The sequence below is a fragment of the Mauremys mutica genome, chromosome 1 (genome assembly GCF_020497125.1).
Source record: "Mauremys mutica isolate MM-2020 ecotype Southern chromosome 1, ASM2049712v1, whole genome shotgun sequence".
Classification (NCBI taxonomy): Eukaryota; Metazoa; Chordata; order Testudines; family Geoemydidae; genus Mauremys; species Mauremys mutica.
In genome coordinates this window covers 75,342,562-75,364,954 of record NC_059072.1, presented here as the reverse complement: position 1 = coordinate 75,364,954, position 22,393 = coordinate 75,342,562, and the positions used below count along the sequence as shown (strand labels likewise).

At 41.3% G+C, this 22,393-nt stretch overlaps 2 protein-coding genes across 3 annotated transcripts in view; one reads left to right on the top strand and one right to left on the bottom strand.

Moving 5' to 3' along the window:
* Positions 1-2,158, bottom strand: part of METTL25 (methyltransferase like 25) — a 112,066-nt gene extending 109,908 nt beyond the window's left edge. Inside the window, exon 1 of the mRNA XM_044979886.1 lies at positions 1,882-2,158. Coding sequence (XP_044835821.1) covers positions 1,882-2,158 — 277 coding nt within the window. The remainder of the gene's footprint in view (positions 1-1,881) is intronic.
* A 77-nt stretch (positions 2,159-2,235) lies between these two features.
* On the top strand, positions 2,236-15,098 carry CCDC59 (coiled-coil domain containing 59). 2 transcript variants are annotated; one of them, XM_044979894.1, is made up of 4 exons: positions 2,236-2,496; positions 4,388-4,610; positions 11,240-11,339; positions 14,890-15,098. In XM_044979894.1, the coding sequence occupies exons 1-4, from the start codon at positions 2,367-2,369 to the stop codon at positions 15,049-15,051; spliced, it is 615 nt and encodes a 204-aa protein (XP_044835829.1). In that variant the 5' UTR covers positions 2,236-2,366; the 3' UTR covers positions 15,052-15,098. The 2 variants fall into 2 exon arrangements, with proteins under 2 accessions (XP_044835829.1, XP_044835840.1); XM_044979905.1 differs by lacking the exon at positions 2,236-2,496 and adding an exon at positions 2,641-2,848.
* The last annotated feature ends 7,295 nt before the right edge of the window (positions 15,099-22,393 follow it).

Below are 22,393 nucleotides of genomic sequence, written 5' to 3'. Positions count from 1 at the left end.
ACCAAAACTGCTGAGTTTCACTGATGCTATTCAAAAGATTGTGGGATGCATTATGTAAACTTCTCAGAGCTGCTGTTTGAGAAAACTACAAGCAGCAGCAGATACAGGCTTACTGGGTAGGACAACTCAAAAATGAAGAGTGATGGAGAGTATTTGCAAAGATCCTGGGGGGATGAGTAGAATAATGGACAAGACCCTCCCCCAAAGCAGATCTTCTCCCCCCAATGACTATAAGGCTTTGCAGAGAGAAGAGAGAAAAATAAAGGTAATTCTACTTTCCAGAAGCCAGAGAAAAGGGGCAAGACTTCAAATTTATCAGATAACTACTGTACAGAGGCTGATACCAATGATGGGACCACAAGCAGGATCTAAGGTCAGCCCCCTGGAATCCCAGCTCCTGGGTACAGCTGAGAGACTGGGCTTCCCACCAATATCTCATTTGTAGCCCTTCCCAATCTCTCATAGTTTGGGCTGGAGTTGTAGTATCTTGAAAGCAATGAAAAGAAGTTAAACTTGATACAGAAACAGATCAAGAGCCATTAACTGAATTTGAGGAGGACGACTAGATCTGAGGCACAAGCAAAGAAGGTTACAGTAGTCCAAGTACAAGACAACAGATGTGAATCATTATTTTACCAACTTCAACATATATAATATCTTATTAATCCAAAACTTCTGTTTGAGCATCAGCCTCATCGATGAAGTCAGCATAACTCTGAGAATAGTGTCTGCTAGTTAACTGCTGCTGCACAACCAGCATGAAAACTTGATAAATAAGTCCCTTAAAAGTATTATTATTAAGATTAACAACTGCTGCACCAGCGATATGGGGACAAAGAGGTGCTGCTATATTCCTGTTCAGCAGCCTAGGCAGCCCTTGGTGCATTATCACTAGAAGTCTCCTGTATGAATACAAATGTTATCTCTAGAGCAGGGGTTGGCAACCTCTGGCACGCGGCTCGCTTGGAGCGGCGAACCGCGGCCAGTGGAAGCCGTGATCGGCCGAACCTGTGGCTGCGGCAGGTAAACAAACTGGCCCGTCCTGCCAGGGTGCTTACCCTGGCAAGCCACATGCAAGAGGTTGCTGACCCCTGCTCTAGAGTCTGTGCCTGCATGTCCCACGGTATTTCCAGGAGTTTCCTGATTTACTTTCTTTTGAAACAGCAGCAATACTGAAAGTACCTGCTGCTTTTGGGACTGCAGGGAAGGTAGATATTTATGGACCTCAGGATTCCTTGGAATGGGCCACCAAACACCATCAACTTGCGATGCTACATAGCAAGGCAATGAAGTTTTGAACACACTAGTATAACATGGCACCAAAAAACTGCCCAATCATCTTAGAATACATTGAGATGGTCCCTCTTGCTGTGGCAGGTGGAGCAGTGATGTCCCTGCAGCATGACAACGTAGCACGGGATGTCCGTTCCGCAGTCTCACGCTTTGCAGAGTCTCTCCTCTGATGCCATGGAGGGAGCACTGCCAACCACAACCAATCAAAACTTATGAGCTTGGCTTAAAAATCACGATCCTTTAAACAATAAAAGTGGGGTTCCTCTATCCTTTGTCATCTGGTGTCTGATCTTTTAGTACATGCAAGTCCTGGGGTCTCGCAATCGGGAGGGCTACCAGCATTTCTTTTCAAGGGAGCTGAGCGTCCATGGAATCACCTGACTCCAGGCGCTGGGGCTTGAAGAAAAACACCCAGCGGGATGCCAGGGTGGCAACACTACGCCAGCTGCCAGGAGTGACGGCCACCTATCGTGCCCTCGTCACACAGCCACGAGGGGCAGAGTCAGCCAGGGAGTGACCCCAGCGCCCAGCATGGGACCAGCAGCGCCGGGGCACTAGCGCTCCCCGAACGGGGGTTCTGGCACTTACCCCATAGCCCGGGCCTGGCGGTGCCGGCGGCCTCCTCCAGGGGGCGCTGCTGCTGCTGCTGCTGCTGCCGCAGGAGCCCGGCCCCGCCCAGCGCCTCCAGCACCGCCTCGGGGGAGAGAGCCACCAGCTGCCCCCACAGCCCCCGCGTGTAAAACTCCACCGTGTGGGCCTGGCACAGAGGCAGCGCCCGCCTGAGAAACTGCGCCACGGCCCGCAGCCGGGAGGCCACCGTCTCCGCTGCCGGTTCGGGCGGGAGGGAGCCGAGGGAACGCGACATGGCGGCGGCGGCGAAGGAGGGAACTTTTGTTCGGCGCTCGATTTGTGATGCCTGGCGGCCGGGTGGCTCGGGCTCCACCTTGCCTCAGGTGGTCAGGCTGGCGAATCGAACACCGAGCAGAGGTCGCCATCCGCCCGTTAGGAGGCGGGCGCTGTGTGGTGACGTGTCCGGAGCGCGACGACGAGTCTGAGGGACCGGAGGAAGGCTGATGGCACCGGCGGGGACGAACAGGAGCCGGGCTGCCCCGAAGAAAAACACCGCGGCGGCCCAGGGTCCCCGCCGAAAGCGCCAATGGAGGCCGGACCCGCGGCGGAGCTTTCTGGGGAACGCTCGGGAGGGTGAGTGGGGCGAGAGCCGGGCCCCGCGGCTGGGGGAGGAGGGAGCGCCGCCGCCGGGGCCTCGCGCGGGGGCTAGGGGGGATCTCGCGCTTCCCCCCCCCCCCCAACGGCCGCCCCGGTCCCTGGTGCTCAGAGCTCGCGCAGCCCGCAGCCGCTCGGGGCCTGTTGCCGTCGTTGCACGTAGTGTCATAAGCCCCGGGTTGCCCTGTGCTCCCGGGCTGCGGCCAAGCCTGGCGCGTCTCTGACCATTGCAGTGGCGAGGAGTGGGGCTGCCTGTGCCCCATGGCTCACCCCCGCCCGGTGTCTGGAAGCAGGATGCCCCCGTGGGATGGTGTGAGGGGACTCAGGCTCAGTTGGGTCTTCTCCCCTCCCTAGCATTTGTCAGGGAGCAGGGTCGAAGCTAACTCGAGAACTGTAAATAAACAAGGCTGGTTATGCTCTAACAGGGCCCACCTGGCAATGGGGAGTTGCTCGAGTTGTAACTAGTTGGCTCTTGAGGTCCCAGAATGCAGAAAGGCTCCCAAGCTTTTTTTGCTTTGGGTTCAGGCCAGCTCTGTGGTTAGTTGGATGTAAAGAAATACATGTGTTGCAAATGCGTTCTTATTTCTTCATTTGTAGTATGGTTCATCAGGTATGTCTAACTGTCTGTGATAAAGTGTTTTAGAGAAAACACTGAAGGGTAAGCCAAGCAACTCTCAAATTTTGGCCACTGAGCAGGAATGATTCAACTAAAAGCTTGTATGGAAACCATGTGTGCTGTTATCCAAGTTCCAGAATGGGTTTAATCCTTTTGGATGGAAAAGAAGGCTCCAATTTATGCTTCTAACTGATAAATGGCTATACAAAGTGGAACAACTATTTATTTTTTCTTTGAGTGACTTGAGTGAATGTTCATAATAGTCATGTATGTGTTGAGTGTAGCATATATTTCTAGGCTTGAGAGAGAGCTCTTCCCTGGACAGTTATAAAAAGCAAGTAAATGAAGAAAGAGAGAGAAGACAGTATTTTCTTTAAAAATACTTTAAAGCATTGTACCTCTATAACTGAGCCAGTTTTGTTCCAGTTGTAGTTGTTAAAAATAATCTTGGATGCCCATGAAATATGCAACACTTCTTTGAGACCATCTTTATGAATTCCCTTTGATCTCATACATAGGACTGAAAGCAAGAGATTGTGATAAGTGAAAACTGTTCAAAAATGGATTTGTAAAAGCAGTAAGGAGACCTTAATCATCTGGTGTATTCATCCAAGTATTTTTAAATGATTATCATTAGCAAGGCTGCACCGACACTACCATGTTTTGCAACTGTTTTCCTACAATGGTGCAGCTGCACCCGTGTTAGCAACCTAAATGCTTCATGTTATGAAGCTTTTCTCAGTTTTCTTGATGCAACTTAAAACAGTGGAGTCCTGTCTATGGGCTTGGCTACACTTGAAAGTTGCAGCGCTGGGAGTTACAGCGCTGGTCGTGCAGCTGTGCAGGGCCAGCGCTGGTGTGTGGCCACACTCACAGCTACCAGCGCTGGTGTGTGGCCACATTTACAGCATTTACCTGGGGCTGAAGCTTGAGCAGTGTAGCTTTGCAGGAGCCCCTATGGCATGAGGCCCCAGGCAACTGCCCTATAACACCGGCCCTGGCTTTTATATGCAGAAAATCAGTTATTGTGGCACAGGTGGGCCATGGAGTTTTTATAGCATGTTGTGAGGAGGACGGGGGCTGAGGGAAAAAAGAGGGGAAAAATAAAAGGATTGAGAACCTTGGTCTATAGTAGCAGTTAAGATGCTAGTTTTGGTTCATGTTGTGAAAAATGCATTAGCAGAGTAAAAGCTTATTATTATTAAGTTACCTTCTTAGATAGTTTGTCTAACTCACTCTTTCTAATGGCTTCAGGACAAGGATTTGCATTTTGGAGAAAGCAAAAGATCCAACGGGAATACAAGAAATTACTAAAAAAGGAAGGAAAAGCACATCCTCAATGGAAAGTTCAATATACAGATTCTTACCCAGAGCACTTGAAGCATCTCTATTTAGCTGAAAAGAAAATGCTTCAAAAACAATCAAAATCTAAAAGAACTGAAGTTTTGTTAGAACAAAAATGCAGCATAACAGTAACGTAAGTATCATATTTAAAACCATTTTTTCCCCTTCATTCTTAAGGCACCTGATGCCACAGCTTAAGTCCTATGGTTGGTTTGTTATCTTTAAGTAAAGGAATAGATATTATAAAATCCTAATGAATAGACATGTTTTCTTAACATTAAATCTTACTCTGAATTGTTAGAAACCTGAAGACAACAGCCTTGTGCTGATTTTATCAGAACCAGAAAGCAAAACTGACAATTATTAGAGCTTGAGTCCTGTGTTCCCTGTAAACTATGCACTTGGCGGCTGCACAGGAGAGATTTAAGTGCCGCACAGCCGGCAGCATGTGTTCAGGTGCCCCTCCCCCCACTTTGCTCCATCCTGCAGCTGCTCCCGGGACCCTCCTGCTGGCTGTGCAGAGCGCGGCGTGGGAGGGAGGAGGTTGCTGATGTCAGGGTGCCCCCAGACCCCCGCCCCTGTAACCCACCTCCACAGAGCAGGGCACAGGGGACAGCCTGGCTCAGGCGGACTCGGAGCTGCTCTGATCTGAATGGTGAGTGTCTACATTAAAGGGAAAAGTCGATCTAAGCTACGCAGTTTGTTACGTGATTAACTCAAACTGACGTAGCTCAGATCTACTTACTGCAGGGTCTGCACTATGTGATGTCGACGTGAGACACTCTCCTGTCAACGCCCCTTGCTCTTCTCAAACCAGTGGAGTACAAGAGTTGATGGGACAGCGATATGTGGTCAATTTAGCGCTAAATCAACCGCCGATGGATCGATGACTGTGCATGAATCCCCTGGTAAGTGTAGACAAGCCCTTGGATTCTGAGTGCCTTTCTTAAAGAGACAATACATTGTCTCTGAGATTTCCCCAGCAGCCAGGTCACACTGTCTGTCTCCCTCCCTCCCACTGCCCATGTACCCCATCTCCGCAGAGCAGGGCAGGGGAGACAACAGGGCTCAACACAGAGCAGGAGAGCTTTCAGTAAGTGTCTTAAAGAGACAGCATACAGCTTTCCCCAGCAGCCAACACACACACACAGTCTCTTTCATGCTCACCTTCCAACACATACTTGTATTATTGTTGTTACTTCTTGGTACTTCCTTCAATGCACATATATTCGCTGTAAATTTTATTCTTTCGAAGTGTTATTTTAGAGTTTTGACTGGTCTATTCATTTCAGAATTTTTATTTTTCTTACACTTACATTTAATTCTTTGACTAGTGAGTTCTAAAATGCCTAACCTGTCCTGGCTGGACTAATGATCCCTATGGTAACTTTCTAAAAATATATATTATATATACATTTTTTTTCTGCTGGTGGCGCACATAGGCACATACCTCAGTGCACATAACAAAATTTATTCTCCACATGGATGGAAAAAATTAGTGGAAACATTGCTTGGGTCCTCTGAAATAATGAGAATTTTTCCATGGGACTTCAGTGGAAGAATGAAATAATGATGCTGGGCCAAATAATTTACTAATTTCATCCCCAAATCCTACTAACTGAGATGCCTGCACAGATCCTGTAGCAATAAAGGAATTTAAATTAAATTAAAACTACACTGGTTGGAAGAGAATGGTAATTAAATTTCAGTTTATATTTTATGTTGAGCGTGAATGCAAAAGGCATTTTTCTGTCCTAATTTCACTACTTTCATGTTAACAGGAAAATGATAGTCTCTATAGAATAAATAGCTTTGAACTTTTATTTGGAAAAATGAACAACTGGTTTTTAATACTGTGTTTAATGTTAAAATTATTATTTAAAAATCCTTATTTTCTTCCCTTTAAAGGTAAGATGATTGGTTGCTAAGTCTAATCTTTGTTGTGCTACAGGTAATTTACTAGGTGGTGATGTTCTCAGCCAGTGCCATAGTATGATGGGGGGGATAATGTGCTTCTGGAGATTGTCAGGGTCTTTGTTTTTTGGACTGCAAAGCAAATCTGTTATAGATTTTGTGCTGCTTGTCAAAGTGGCCTTGATCTCATTCTAGTTGAAGTCAATGAAAAGATTCCACTGACTTCTGTCTCAGCTGAATTGTGCTTCAGAGTATTCTTGGTCAAATTAGTGGTGTCCTGGCTAAACTCCAATTTGGGTGACTCCTTTTTAAACAGCTTTTTGCTTGCATCTTAAATTAAATAAAGTATTCCTTGTTTCTTTTCTAAAGTCTTGGAAGGTGTTTAAATACACACATTATGTATGTTTTATCCTCCAAATGTGTCTGCACTTCCATGATGAGTATAATATCTTTTATATAAAAAATAAAAAAAAACCAGGGGACTATCAGTAGAGCCGTTTGAGGCAAAATGTGTTATAAATGGGGCCCTTTTCCATATTATCTCATTGTGCTTCCTCACTCTATATACATTTCCATAATCAACTTACTCAACATGCCTGAACCTACTATACCCGAGTCCTGTCACCTTACTTTAAAATAAACTTAATTTTGACCCAGCACCTTTTAACTACAACTCAATATTCGGATTAACTGTTCTTCTCACAATGGAGAAGTTCATCATCTTTCATCTTGTCAAACAATTCATCGCTCACAGTGTTCATGATCCAATTCAAGAACTGTGAAAATAGAAAATACTTTACACACATTTACACAGCTTAATTCAAATGTTTACATTTTCTTAAGCCTTTTTGTGTCTGCAGCCATTCAGGTGATCCAATTTATTTGTGTAAATGTTCACAGAAAGTGAATTTCAGTATTTTGTGCTGAAAGTGTTTCCAATCCCAGCTAAGCAGTAGACCTTAAATTTAGAACATTTGTAGGCAACCCATAATAACAATTTGGAAAAAAAATGTATTATCTTTCAATTATTTACTTAGGCTAAAGCTGTATATTAGGTTTCTACCCACTACATATAATCAAATGCACCCATTGGATAAGTCAGTCTTTAGACCATGATTCTTACAATGGCCAAAATTATATAGTATGTAACGTTTGACTCTTCACGTGCCTTTTTCATTGTTAACAGATGCAACTTGGACACCATATTCCTGTATGCAGTCTCCAGAGGCTATTTTATCCCACTTGTCTACATCTCTTCACTTGAGCATATCATTTTAAGGCAGTGGTTCTCAAACTTTTGTATTGGTTACTCTTTTCACAGAGTGCTATTCCCCTTATAAATTAAAACATATTTTTTATATTTAACACTATTATAAGTGCTGGAGGCAAAGCAGGGATTGGGGATGGAGGCTGACAACTCACAAACCCCACATAGTAACCTTGCAACCCCCTAAGGAGTCACAACCCCAAGTTTGAGAACCCCTGTCTTAAGATGTTCACATATTCAAGGCGCCCCAATTAGTGGATAAGGAAAGGAAACTTTCAAATCAGAACAAACTTTCTCATTTTTAACATCCAATTAAACCTTAATCTGATAACATCCATTCTTTCTTTAAATCCTTTAGTGACCCCACTCACATCTCTCCTGCATTTGTCTCAAATATACTAATACTTTGTGAATATAAATCCATGGTACGCCCACATCTTGAATACTGCGTGCAGATGTGGTCGTCCCATCTCAAAAAGAATATACATTGGAATTGGAAAAGCTTCAGAAAAGGGCAATAAAAATTATTAGGCTGCCATATGAGGAAAGATTAATAAGACTGGGACTTTTCAACTTGGAAAAGAGATGACTAAGGGGGGGATATGATAGAAGTCTATACAATCATGATTGGTGTGGAGAAAGTCAATAAGGAAGTGTTATTTATTCTTTCTCGTAACACAAGAACTAGAGGTCACCAAATTAAATTAATAGGCAGCAGGTTTAAAACAAACAAAAAAAATGTTTTTTCACACAACGCACAGTCAACCTGTGGAACTCCTTGCCAGAAGATATTGTGAAGGCCAAGACTACAACAGAGTTAAAAGAACTAGATAAGTTCATGGAGGATAGGTCATCAATGGCTATTAGCCAGGATGGGCAGGGATGGTGTCCCCAGCCTCTGTTTGCAAGAAGCTGGGAATAGGTAATGGGGTGGATTACTTGATGTTCTGTTCATTCCCTCTGGGGCACCTGGCATTGGCCACTGTCTGAAGTCTCCTGGGCTAGATGGACTTTTGGTCTGACCCCAGTATAGCTGTTCTTATATGACAATCTCAGCTTTAATGAATTGGGCTTCTCACAATAATATACACCTTCTCACTTGGCGAGAGATGTATATTCATCTGTATCTTGAGTTTATCCATCTCTTTTTCCTCAACTGTTTCGGGGTTGGATTGAGATATGATATGTTGTTATAGTATGGTGGTATTATACTAGATGATGATACTCTGTGATGGATTATATCACTGATGTCTCTCCAATTATCCCCTTGATATGTATCATCATTCACAGGTGGGATGCTGAGACTTAAAAATTTGTTCTTAGTAGTTCATATATTGAAGAGAGAATTTCACTGAGGTGTTCTAGTGATAATGTTCACTTCTGAGGATTTTGCTGTCATTGGAACTTTGGCCAGAGCACATTACAAATCTTGTTGCATCTCATTTGTTTTAAGTATATAAATCCATCACTTTATCTTTAAAAATACTTAATGCATTATAGTGCAACAGTTAAATTATTATACTAATGAATATGGTTGTACAAATAGATAGTTTTCAGTCACTTTGTATTAATGTGTTACAGTTGCTTGAAATTCAGTCTCCAGAAATGCTTGCTCTTATTGATTGCATGAATGCTGTTGTATTACATGTGCTATGTGCATTTGATGCATGACAGTTAGTATTAGGGCTGTCAATCGCAGCTAATGCAAGCAATTAATGCAAAACAAATTAACTAGATTAAAATAAATAGTTGTGATTTATCACACTGTTAAACAATAATAAAATACCAATTTCAATTTATTATAAATATTTTTGGATATTTTTCTACGTTTTCAAATATGTTACCTGAAAGTGAGAAGAGGCATTCCCGTGACATTATAAATAAGAAGCAGGCAGCATTATTTCCCGTAAATGTAAACAAACTTGTTTTGTCTTAGCAATTGGCTGAACAAGAAGTAGGACTGAGTGGACTTGTAGGCTCTGAAGTTTTACGTTATTCTGCTTTTGAGTGCAGTTATGTTAAAAAAAAATTCTACATTTGTAAGTTGCACTTTCAAAATCACTATAGTACTTGTATGAGGTGATTTGAAAAATACTATTTCTTTTTATGGTTACAATGCAAATATTTGTAATAAACAATAATATAAAATGAACACTAACCACTGTATTCTGTGTTGTAATTGAAATCAATATACTTGAAAATGTAGAGAAAAATTCAAAAATATTTATAATTTAAATTGGTATTCTATTATTGTTTAACAGTGTGATTAAAACTGATTAATTTGTGATTAATTGTGATTTTTTTAACCGTTTGAATCTTAGTTAATATCGTTTGGGATTATTTGCCACTTTACCACGTTCTGTATGAAGGTGTTGGGGATATCGAATAGAATCTTGTGTATGGTATTTCTATTCTATTTATTTTTGGCCTTTTTCTTTGTATACTGCATTATTATTTAAAATAGTTGCCCACTTTCAAAATGGTGTGCTCTCAATTTTAGGTGTTAGTGCACAGTCTTGCCACATGATGGAGCTGAAAATAAACTGACGACTACTGCAGAAAATAAATGTGATACTTTTGAATGGCAGCATGAGTTCTAAGACATAGTATCTGAACTTTCCTTTTTTTGACTGAGCCTATATCATGTTTGCTAGATAGCACTGGTTAGCTGTCATCTCTGAAATCTAAACTATAGAGCATGAAGGAATTTGTCCACCTTTAATTTGTCTCTCAGAAGTATTTTCAGAGGTAACAGGTTTAGATTTTGGTAATGGCTTGAGCCCTTATTTACCTACGATGCTATTTAAATAATGTAAAAATTGGGAATCTGAACAAAATCATGAAGGTAGATAACTCTATTACACAGAAAAATCCCACAAGGGAGGAATGTAGTGCCAGGAAACTTCTACCCATGCGAAACTGCATTGCCTCCTGCCAGATTACTACATGGAATTATCTGCATTCTGAAGGTGGTGATGAGGGGGACCAGAAATATCCCTAATGCAACCCCTCAGTTCTGTGGGACATATACGCAGGGCACAAGAGGCACTGTAGTACTTAGAACAACTCCCTGCCTTTCCTCTTTGTGCACACAGCTCTATGTAGTTCAGCCCCTGGTATATTAAGAATTTACTGAGAAACTTGATATATTGGATTGCCATCCTTGATTCCCATCATGATTGTGATAAATAGATACGCCACATAAGGTTTGCATCAGGTAAGCATCATAGAATCCTATGACTGGAAAGGACCTCGAGAGATCAGCTAGTCCAGTCCCCTGCACTCATGGCATGACTAAGCGTGCTTTTGGTATAGAAATTTAGTGAGATTCCTAGTATTTGTGTAATCAAGAACACATTGCAGTCCAAGCAGACATGAAAATGAAGAGACAAATATCTTTTTTTGTTGTTAAAAAAGAGGGTATTTTGTTTTTGTTTTTTGTTTAAAGATTCATGGTTTCTTCTTAGAGCCACTTATTTCCTAAATAGTCTATACTAGATCAGTGCTGCTTTGTGCTACAGTTATGATTGTGGAAATCTAAATATCCATGAGCTAATTACATGTACACTTGTCCATTACAGGTCAGATACGACTCAAAGGAAGTTTAAAAAGAAAACTTCAAATCAAAAAGCAAAAGAAGAATATGAGAAAATAAAGGCTGAACGTGCCAAAAAGAAAGAGGTGAACAAATCTTAAATTGAGATCTTTGGGGCAGGATTGTGTCCAGAGGTTAAATTGGAGGGGGGAGGTAAATGATATTCTTTGTCTCCAAAATCTGATTAAACTCCACTCACAGAGTACAAGTGTTAAAATATGATTGTTCATGCCTCCTGTTGTGCACTGCACTGGGTTTCCTTAGTTTTGTTCCCTCTGTTTGTGGGTTTTAATATACTTTGTGCTTATCTGGCTAAGCTCAAGCTTCACAGGACTTGATGTCCCTTGTGCTCTTTGATCTGGCTTCCCTTCAGTGAGGTTTGGCTGCCCTGCTTGGACTTCTTGGACTTGATTTTTTTGATTGAGAAAAAATAAGTTGTGACATCTCCCCATGCCATCCATTTGTGATGCTAACTGAGATGTCACTCACTCTGGAAACTGCAAATCTTCATAATGAAACAGTACAATGCAGTTGCGCCAAAAAAAAAAAAAAGCTAATATAATTCTGGAGTGTATTAACAGGAGTATCATATGGAAAACATGAGAGTTAATTGTCACGCTGTATTCTGCACTGGTGTGGCTTCAGCTGGAGTATTGTGTCCAATTCTGGTTGCCACACTTCATGAAAGATGTGGATAAACTGGAGAAAGTCCCAGAGGAGAGCAACAAAAATGATAAAAGGATTAGAAAACCTGACCTATGAGGAAAAGTAAAACCCTCCAAACTGGGCATGTTTAGTCTTGAGAAAAGAGGTCTGAAGGGGGATCTGATAAGTCTTCAAATCGTTAAGAACTGTCATAAAGAGAACTGGGATCAATTGTTCTCCATGTTCAGGTAGAACCAGAAGTAAAGAGCTTTGTCTGCAGCAAGGGGAATTTAGGTTAGGTATTAGGAAGAACTTTCTAACTCTAAGGGTAGTTAAGCTCTGCAATAGGCTTCCAAGGGAAGTTGTGGAATCCCCATCATTGAAGGTTTTTAAGAACAGGTTGGACAACACCTGTTGGAGATGATGTACGTTTAAGTTCTTTGTTACTTCTGGAAATCCTGGCCCTCAGGTATCACAGTTGGGGGTTTCTGTTAACAAATGATGAGATGCATAGAATTGTTGAAACCTGTTGGAGCTCTTGCTCCAAGCTGTCTGCAATTCAGACAGAGTCACTGTCAATCTACACTCAATTCACGTACTGAAAGTTTTCTTTGCACCGTCAAGGTTAAGACTCTTTAATGAAAGCTAAGTTTCTGGAGCACAAAATGGCACCTGAAGTCAGCATGCAGGACTTGTGTGGTTTGCTGGCTAAAGCAAATTGGAGTTCAGTAACTAATTTATAATCTTGCTGACGTTTACAGTTTCGCTAATTCATCTGTGTGCCAAGTAAATTTGCCACTCGAACGTTTAGATCGAGATTTTTTAAAAGTGACTATTGATGTTTGGGTGGTTAACTTGAGCCACGTTAAAGGCTTGGTTTTTAAAAAGTGCTGGTACTCGGGAATTTCTGAAAAAAATCAAGCTAAAATTACTTGTTGCTTTTTAAAATCTTGGCTTGATTAAAGATGTGCCACTTCTCTCTGGCTGCGCGGCTGCCCCTGCTCCTCCTGAGTCCTCTGGCCCATGCTCGCAGGGCCGCATTCCGAAAGGGGCTTTAGAGCTGCAGGCCAGGGCCCCGGGGCCCCCTTAGCCCAGGGCCCTGCATCCCCTAAAGCCCCTGCATTCCGGGTGGCCCTGACTGCCAGGGGTGGGGCAGCTTCCCTGCTTGCTCCCTCCCAGAAAGTCGTAAGCGCCGCCAAACAGCTGTTTGGCGGTGGGGGAAGCGCTGGGAGGGAGGGGGAGGAGGCAGAGAAGGGGAACTTGTGCAATGCTCCCTTGTAAAGTCAGCCAAACAATGTTATAAGGAAGCATTGCACAACTTTAAACAAGTATTTTCCCTAATGGAGCAGCGATTTAACTTCGAAATAACGTTAAGCGGGAGGATGTTAAGTGAGGAGTTACTGTATGTGCTAAATAGTGTTAGAAATCTTGACACATCAAGTTTCTAATAGATCGCACAATGATATTAATGATTCTTAAGACAGCATATCTGTCCAAACCACAAGTCAGGTTTATTTCCTTTCCATAGAAACGTGTTTTCTTGTAGTCGTGTCAGCAAGAAGAGCCTCCAAAATCTATACCTATAGACGCAAGCCATCCTGCATATTCCACATGGACAGGGTCATTCTTCCTGCTCCAAAATAATTTCTTTCAAGCCCAATGTCAGCAATGATCTAAAGTAACTTTTCTCTGATGGCTCTTTGTCTGGCTTGCATGAAATGCAATTGATTAGGAAGGTTTGCTTTTTTTTGTTCAATGCCACACATTTTAGTATTTTTTCAGTAATATTCATTAATAAAATACTCATTTATGAATATTTGTGAATATGAAGGGACGTAGTATTTGCCATTATTTAGATTTTTCAGCTGCTTTGGGATGCCTATTTAGAAATGTTTGCTTGGGTTATTTAGATTTAAATCACTTCATATTTTCATAGAACATAAAGTACTATTCCTGCTGAATTATGAAATTTCTGTTGCATTAAATAGTTTTTCATGTGTTTTTCATTTCTACAAAACACTCTGAAGCCTATTTATGCAATGAAAAGAATATAATATGCATTTGATAAACTAGCATCTCTTGACATGCACACTGCTGCTAAGACATCTGTCTTTGTGGCCTTTACAGTGTTGCGTTTCAAAGAATAAAATCCCATCAGAGCAGCCATCCAAATAAACTGAAGCAAGCCTTTAGCCTGATTAGTGACAGCTTCACGTATTTTGATTGGACATGATTTCAGTGTATCAAACTAGTTAGCATGCTCATTAAAAATATAATTTGCTTTAGTAATTTATTCAATGTAAAACAAAATATTGATAGTAGCACCTAAACTTGCCCTAAATGCTGAATAAAATTATATAAAGAGTTTTATACCACGCTCGTCACTGGTAGTATCTGAGTGCCTTCCAGTAGTGCATTACGTGATGCGACTAACATCTGTTACATGTTTGTTTTTGTTTTTTCTCATTCTCTCCCCAGTGGGAAACGTGTGTGCAGTGGAGTGTCTTGTTTTAGTGGGAAGGCTTTTATTTCTTGTTTTCATTTGTTTTTGTAATATGTATGTTGCAGTGTATTTGTTACAGAAAGCAGGTAAAAAAAAAAAGTGTCTTGCCCTTGGAACAGAAGGCGGTGAGGTTTGTGATGGTCCTTAGTTCCTTGGGATTTCATTCTACAGCCTCAGCCAGCCCTTTAGAAAGGTCTGTGCAAGACAAAAGAGCTTTAGCTTTATTGTAGAGAGTACCATTCTGCCACAGATGTACAGTTGCCATCGCAGTCTTCATTCCAATGTAACATTTGTTTCAGTTACAATAATATCTGACTCTTCTTCAGTTCTCAAACTTCTTTTAAAAGTGGTGGTGGCCATAAAACCAGTATGGTACCCAACTTCCAATATTTTCACAAGGATGCTTGTGTTATTTAAAAATCAGGTCTAGGGTTTGTACTGATTCTGATTTACTCATGTCAGTTATATTTTTGCTGCTTTTATTTCAGGAAGCCGAGAAAAGGATACGAGAAAGAGAAGAAGCTCAAAGGCTCTACAAGCAAAAGAAAATGGAAGCTTATAAAATATTAAGTAAAAGGACCAAAAAGGGACAGCCAAATCTAAATGTACAAATAGAATTTCTCCTTCAGAAAATACAACAAAAACCATAGACCAGATTATCTTCTCTTTTCAGTGAATTAAATCAATCCAGTAAATACATGCATTGACTGGTACTTTTTATTATAGGTGATTTTTTTTTACGAGAAAATATGGCAACTATTTTTGTTTGTTCTGATTATTGGTCCAGGATTGTGCTGGAAAAAGTCATTGGTCCTGAAAACATTTGTTCTGGTCTGAAAGTAATATTTCTAGCTCAAGCAGATTATGGGACAGTGAACTTTTACAATAAATGTTCTAATTAGCACCTTGCTTTATTCCCCACTTCAGTTCTATACTTGATTTTTACCAGCCAGTATCCCAAATTGCTAGTTTGAGACTTTTTACCATTTTGAGAGCTGGGATTCCATGATGCTTTTCAGATGGCATAAAGCATTTGTTTTTAGCTCTAGCAGTTCTTGTGTTATTGGCTGCTGAAATCATGTCTGTTGAATAGGGAGAGAAAGGATGGTAAACTATGTGAATGTGATGTCTAATGAACTGCCAGGGCTAGGAATTGCATTCCTTATACCATTTGAAAGCTCAGAATATGGAAACCCAGAATATAAATTATATTGTAAGGCTTTTATTATACCATTCCTCCATCTTGCTCTCTTCCCCCCTGCACCCCCTCCAAAAAAATATGGGGAGTGGATAAAACTTGCCCAAGTCTAAGGCCTTCTAATCATTTTTGGGCTAGTGCTTATAGAGTGATAATTTCAAGGTCTAATCTGTTGTGAACCATCATGGATAGAATAGTGCTCTATCTATAAAGTACACTTGATTGCAATTTAGGACAACTGGTTCTATTCCTGACTCTGCTTGCTGGGAGACTGTGGGTAAGTCACTTTGTCTCTGTGCTTCAGTTTCCTTTTCTGTAAGATGGGGATAATAATACTGATCTACTTTGCCAAGCAGTATGGGATCTGCTGATGGAAATGTGCTGGGTAAAAGCTAGGTATTATATTCATTATGTTTAATTCCGTGGCCAATTCTAAGATACTAGTGGATTTTTAAATAAATCTCTGACCTCTTCAATGGAAATAAGACATTTTGACTACTCCTTGAGAAGTGAAGACAGTCTCATTTGCATCACTGCTTTAGAACACTTCCATTGCCCCTATTAGGATAAGATTTTCCAGAGATTAGTGCGCTCTATCTAGGTTTTTTCAGTTGCACAGAGAATGGGTTTTGGTCATGTCGGGGACTCGAACCCCAACAATCTGCACTGGGACTCTAACCCAGGCAACCTTGACCCTACTCAACGGGTAGGTGGATGTTGCTGGATTTCTACGAGCTTCAGCTGGTTCACAGAACTCACCTTATCGCCGACGCAGAGATCAGATTACCAGGCAAGGCTCCTCTAAATCAGAGGATGCGCGTTGCGTTGCCTCAGAGTCTGATCCCCCGCCGGAGAGTCAGACAAAGTCCCGGCGGAGTCGCCAAAGATGTCGGGGACTCGAACCCCAACAGCGAAGTTCGTTGTCTGACCGCAGAGAGACAGGCAACACCAGCAAGGTCCGATCAAAAGTTCTTTATTGACAAGTGCACGTGTCAGTAAAAGAACAGCTCGTATCCGAAGAGAACCAGCCGCCTCTTTACAGCTTAGTATTAGCTTATATAGACAGTTTTATTACGTCATAGATCATTCACTAGAACAATCCACCCCCTTTGTCTAACAACTAGAAATTAGACACCTTTTAATATATACGCATGCCTAGTCTCTACAATATTGAATTGTTAATATCTCAACAAGCGCCAAAGGTTAGGAATGCGAGGGAGTTAAAACACACCGAACACTAAACCAAGGAGTTAGAGTCAGAACTGTGAGATGCTTGTATGTCTTATCAGTTCTTCAAACAGTGTTTCTCAATATAACACAGCTGGTCTCAGCCCCTTCACTGATCTCACTGTTTCCCAGGGCTTTGTGAGACAATGCTGCTTCTCAGTATTTTCCACTCTGGGATTACCCAGAAACCTCTAGATGCTTGACTTCAGTCAGGTTGGCACAACTGGTTTTGTGCTACATCTTTATTCAGGCCTAACAGTCATTCCACATGTTAGCTAAATATCTTCGCATATCTTATTTATGCCTCTTCTTGAAACAGATCTTCCATAAATAAATTTAACTCCATATACATCTGTTTAACATTTTTCCATGCTATTGCTTTAAATCTAATAGTAATGATTCCATCTACTGAGATTTTTTTCCTCTTTGAAAACATTCAGGCAAACCTTGTAAACATTATAGGCTTATTTTTAAGTTGGGCTATGGTGATGTTTACTAATGCCAATGATATTTAGCTCTGGATGTAGCTATAAAAAATGTTAATTTTTGTACACTTGCCTGCAGCCATGGCAGCAGTTAATTTTTTACAGAACATTGTTTCCATCTTCCATAGTATTCAGAAAATCATTTTTAAGGTTGTAATTTTAAATAGCCACAAACATAGTAGTATGGTCAATATAATGTGCAATACAGAAATGAAGAACCTCACTTCATAAAGGTTTTATTCCAAAAGTGGTAAATATTTATAAAACTTATTCCTCCATATATTAAAATGCCATGTTTTGAAGTTTGAACAAAAAGGTACATTTGAGATGTAATGGGTCCCCTTTGAGCACTGTGAGGCATTAATTCATATCAAGTTGAAAAAATTTCATCTCATAGTTTAATTTGCAATATCTCCCCCTGCTTTGACAGCCAATAAATGTCAGATGAATCTCTACATCTGATAAAGATTATTCAGACACAAAGGGGAAAAGAGTCTGTTCCAGACACGTGGATGAGTTTTCAGATTTGATCAGTTATCAAGGGAAAGGCAGCAAAAATAACTAAGCTGTAGACTCTCTAGGGTGTCCTCTTCTGCACATCCATATACATAATTAGCAGTGAGGAAACTTGGAATTTCTTATTGATAGCATTCCATATAAGGAGGAATTGAATGTGATGGAAAGACTTCTTCAGGCCATACGCTGTAAGAAGAACCATCAAAGCTGCAGATCAGTATTCTAGAGAAATATTTATGCTATTCACAATGTATTTTTATGAGATGTTTAGTATCTTCTGAAATAAAAAATCCTTGCTGTCTGTTTTTATTTGAAATACTCATGTAGTAAACAAACTATAAAATCTGATTGGCTGACTTTAAGCTCCCTCAAGAGGGAAGTAGTTTAAAATTGGGGATAGACAGTTCTCATTTCTCAGACCCCTAAGGATTTGCCTCCTGCTGCCTCTTCACACAGCTTGCCCTCTTGGTTCTGCATCGTTGCTGTAATCTCATTCAAGCAGTATTCTATAGAGCTTGGCAACAGAATAAGTGAGCTTTTCTCCTAAGAATCTTTTTTAGCAGATGACTGCACTACCTGCAGGAGAGAAAATAAAGGCTCTTGTATATCTGAATAGTCATCTTATAGAGTCAGCACATCATACTCACCATCACTAATTTTAACAATATTTCCATTCTACCCCCTTATTTTCAGTTACTTGTAACTTTAACTGTCCATGCTGAAATTTTCCAAGTTTAGTCTCTCAAAATCTTTGTTCTTAGAAAGCTGCACTGTGGCAGGGAAATGGTCTTTATTGAGAAGTGCCTTTCACTATTTTTGCTTCAAGTTGGTTTTTCTGGGATGGTTTTGTTGGATGGAAAACAGATTCATACTGTTTCTGGGGTATGATTTTTAGAATTTCAACTTTCTCCTTCAAGCACAGTCTGTATGGATTGCCATAGCTGGGATAAATGCACCAGACCAGTGTTCTCCAGAGCAGCGTCCATTTGGAGGTACTCTCCTGTTTCCACCCTTTCCTCTTGTGCAGAGTTGTGAGGATATAAATGAAGAGTACCTTCGACTACATTTCAGTTCCTTTTACTTCTGAAAGTGCAGTGGGCTTTGAATTTATGCTTGGTGTTCTCTACACTTCCCACATCTACTTTTTCTGCCCTTCAGTTTTTTTTTTTTTTGCATATGATTGATTAACCCATGAGGTTTTTTTCATTTAAAAAAATGAATATGATGTAACTTATGTGCAATTAATTCAAGTATCCTGGTTGTTTTTGCATCTGTACTCCATCAAACAAACTTTTAAACTTAATTTAAATTAGTGTAGATGAAATTGAAGAAAGTGAGCTTATGAGCATACAGTAAACTACATAGCGTTCCATACAGTTATGAATGTATATGGATGAAGTACTAACAAAACTGTAATATTGCTCTTGCACATCTGTCATTAAATAGGTGGCAGACATTTTCCTGACAGATTTGTATCTAGTTAATGTTTGGAGGGGGTTATTTGGGTGGATTGTTTTCCCCAAACCCACAGGTATAACTATTGAACAGATAATTGTCATCATGTTAGTCATCAAAGCATATAGGAGAAATTTCACAAGCCCCAAACCTTTAATTCATGGATTAGAATCCATAACCCCTGAGAATTTCATATCACCACTTCAGGTAGTGGGATATAAGATGTTCCTGTAAAACAGTTGGATGGTACTTTTGAAACCCAAAAGTCTTTTTATAAAGACTTTTTAATGGAGTAAAATTTTACTCTACTAAACCTTTCTGGCAGACTCCTCTTCTCATTTAAAGATTCAGAATTCTGCTTTCAGTCACTTACAAATTTTCTTTTCAAGATTTGTAATTCAAGTTTTTTCTGTATGATTCATTGTATAATGGGCCCATAAACTATAAATCATTAGTCCTTCATTCATCAATCAGTATTCCTGACTTCTGAATGTTTTTGGAATGGGTTTATTAAGAATGTCATCCTATTCCTTCCTACCACTGAGGAGTCTTGAGTGCTGGCTAGGGGGCCAGAACATGAATTGCTTTCCTTCCAGCTGAATGTTCCTGCGGGCTTTTTGCTGCTTGCCTGGTCTCTTCTGTGTTAATTTTAAAGAACTAGAATTGGGGGGATGATTGCATTATAGTACTTTTCTCCCCATTCAGAGTACAGATCAGCTGTGTGGCATTGCGTCCCTCACAATTTTGTTTCAGCAAGCCCCAGCCTCCTACTGCCCTTTCACTGTTTTTCCACTCTTGTTTCTCCACCAGTTTTGTTGTTTACCTCTTAATGATGAAAATGGACTGTTGAACTAACTCTTTGTGGTGCTTTCTTTAACGGTGTGTGTTACGGTTTCAGGGTAACTGCACCTGTATTTCCCCCTGCTGTGGTCTGCTCCAGGAGTTCCCTTCCCAAGCAGATGTCCTACCGTCACTTGTCTTTGGGTAGGGACCCTTGTCTTGCTCCCTTCTTATCAGGAGGTTTTAAGGCTGCACAACTCCATGCACTGTGACTGTGTACCTCCTTTACACTGTGATATCCCCAGCCAACCAGCCTGCCTAAAGGCTAGTACCTGTGCTTTGCTTTCTCTCTCAGGGCTAGGAACAGTATATTGCCAGCAGTTACAAGTTACCACACAGGTTTTTGTTTCCCTAAGCAAACACCATTATTCTTAAAACCATTACAGAGAAAACATTTTAAAATAATAAAGGTTCCTAGAGGCATGCTAAAAGTTTAATTGAGGCCATCCATGAGTCTTATGGGGCCCTAGTAGACCAAAGTCTTTCCAACCCTTTCTCAAGGATTGGGGTCCCCCTTTGGACAGAAGGTCCTCTCCATTTGCTGGATCAGAAAGAAAGCCCTGCTTAAACCTCGCCTTTTTATATTAAAAGCCCTTTCTTTGTTGCTTTCTGGAAAAGCTGGTTTGAGCTAGTATATGCAAACCACCCAGGGAGGAGTTTATAACCTAAGTGGTTCAACTTAATCACCATCTACTATTTGTAGCCCCTGACAGTGCTGGACTCCTCCCCAGACTTGGAGTCACATACAATCATTCATACACTTAACACAAAGTGGTTCCCACAGATACTGTGTGTCATTGCAGTGTCTGTCACAGGTTGGCATGTGAATCTTTAACAGTACTATTGTGTTTAGGAGTAACAAACTCTGCTAGGTAACCACCACACTGAAGTCTGGGTGCGGAGAATATTTCATGCCAGGCCACTACTCCATCACAGCCTAGTTAACCACAACAGCAGCAGCGTTTCTGGTGGGCAGGAAGGAAAAATAATTTTCATCAATTCCCCCTTCTCGCAGTAGGATTTCTTGTTTATGCCACATTGCCTTTTCTCAGCTCTTTGACTTTACAGAGATGTGGGTATAAGGAGGAAATGAGCCATTATTAAGACCTGTCGTCTTTTCCTCAAGAGGATCATAAGATCTTGTTTCTCCCACACAGCTTAGTTCCCTGCTTCAGCAGCAACAGCACTTCGACTGTGTGTGAAGGAGAGAAGGGAACTTTTTCTTATTCCTCCTGTACGACCACACAGTGTACGTCTGCACAGCCAGTGGCAGTGAGACTCCGATCCCAGCTTGACAGACTCAGGCTCCCACTATGGTGCCAAAAAAGATAGCTATGTGGACAGTGCTATGAAATTGCTGCTTGGGCTCTGAAGCGCTAGGCTCCAACCCAAGCTGCAATGTCTGCACAGCTATTTTTAGTGCCATAGTGCAAGCCCCATGAGCTCTGTTGACCTGGGCTCAGAAACTCCTTGCCACAGGCTGTGGAGACCGACCTTAAGAAATTGTAGGATATCCTGAGCTGCTGCTTAATTGTAGTTCAGCACCTCATTGTAGCAGCAACACTTTCATGGGCTAGTTTTTGGCTTGTTTGGCTTGTAGCTTGTTCGTTTTTTTTTTTGATTGGCTTCCGGCAAGCAGGGGTACGGGGGAAGCAAGCAGGGGTAAGGGGGGGACAGAGTCAGGGGGGCACAGTGGGCCCACTACAGTCCCAGACTGCACCCTGGGGGGATCTAGTCACATAGAATGTTGGGAATCTTAGGGACTGGCTTGTTTTGGCCTTGTTTTGAAATGGGATTAGCCTGAGTTTTGGCTTACTGTGAAAGTTGCAGTGCTTATTTACTGTGTGAGAGTTGGCAACTGTGTTTGGGAGGAGGTGAGAATGTGGAATCATCCTAGCCTCTTCAACTGGAGCTTACTCCCCCTCTTCCAAATTGCTAGCAATATACAGAGCTGGAGTTTAAGTTTCTGGTTTTTGCAATAGAAAACAAAAGACTCACTCTCATTCTAGTTATGTAGCTACTTGTATGGCCCCGTCACTAGTCTCTGAGTACCTCCAACAAATCCTGTAATCTCAAAGAAAATGTTTTGCTTTTTCTTTTCCTTTTCTCAAGTGGTTGCTTTAACAGCTTTCCCCTCTAGGGATTAGGGCTTAATAATCGAGAAGACAGTTCTTGCCAGTTCCGAGGGCCATTCTGAGAGATTTCTTTCTTCCTTGCATGCTTCCCCATCCCTTTTCCCCAAATGCCAAGAGAAAAAGATAGCTCTTAATC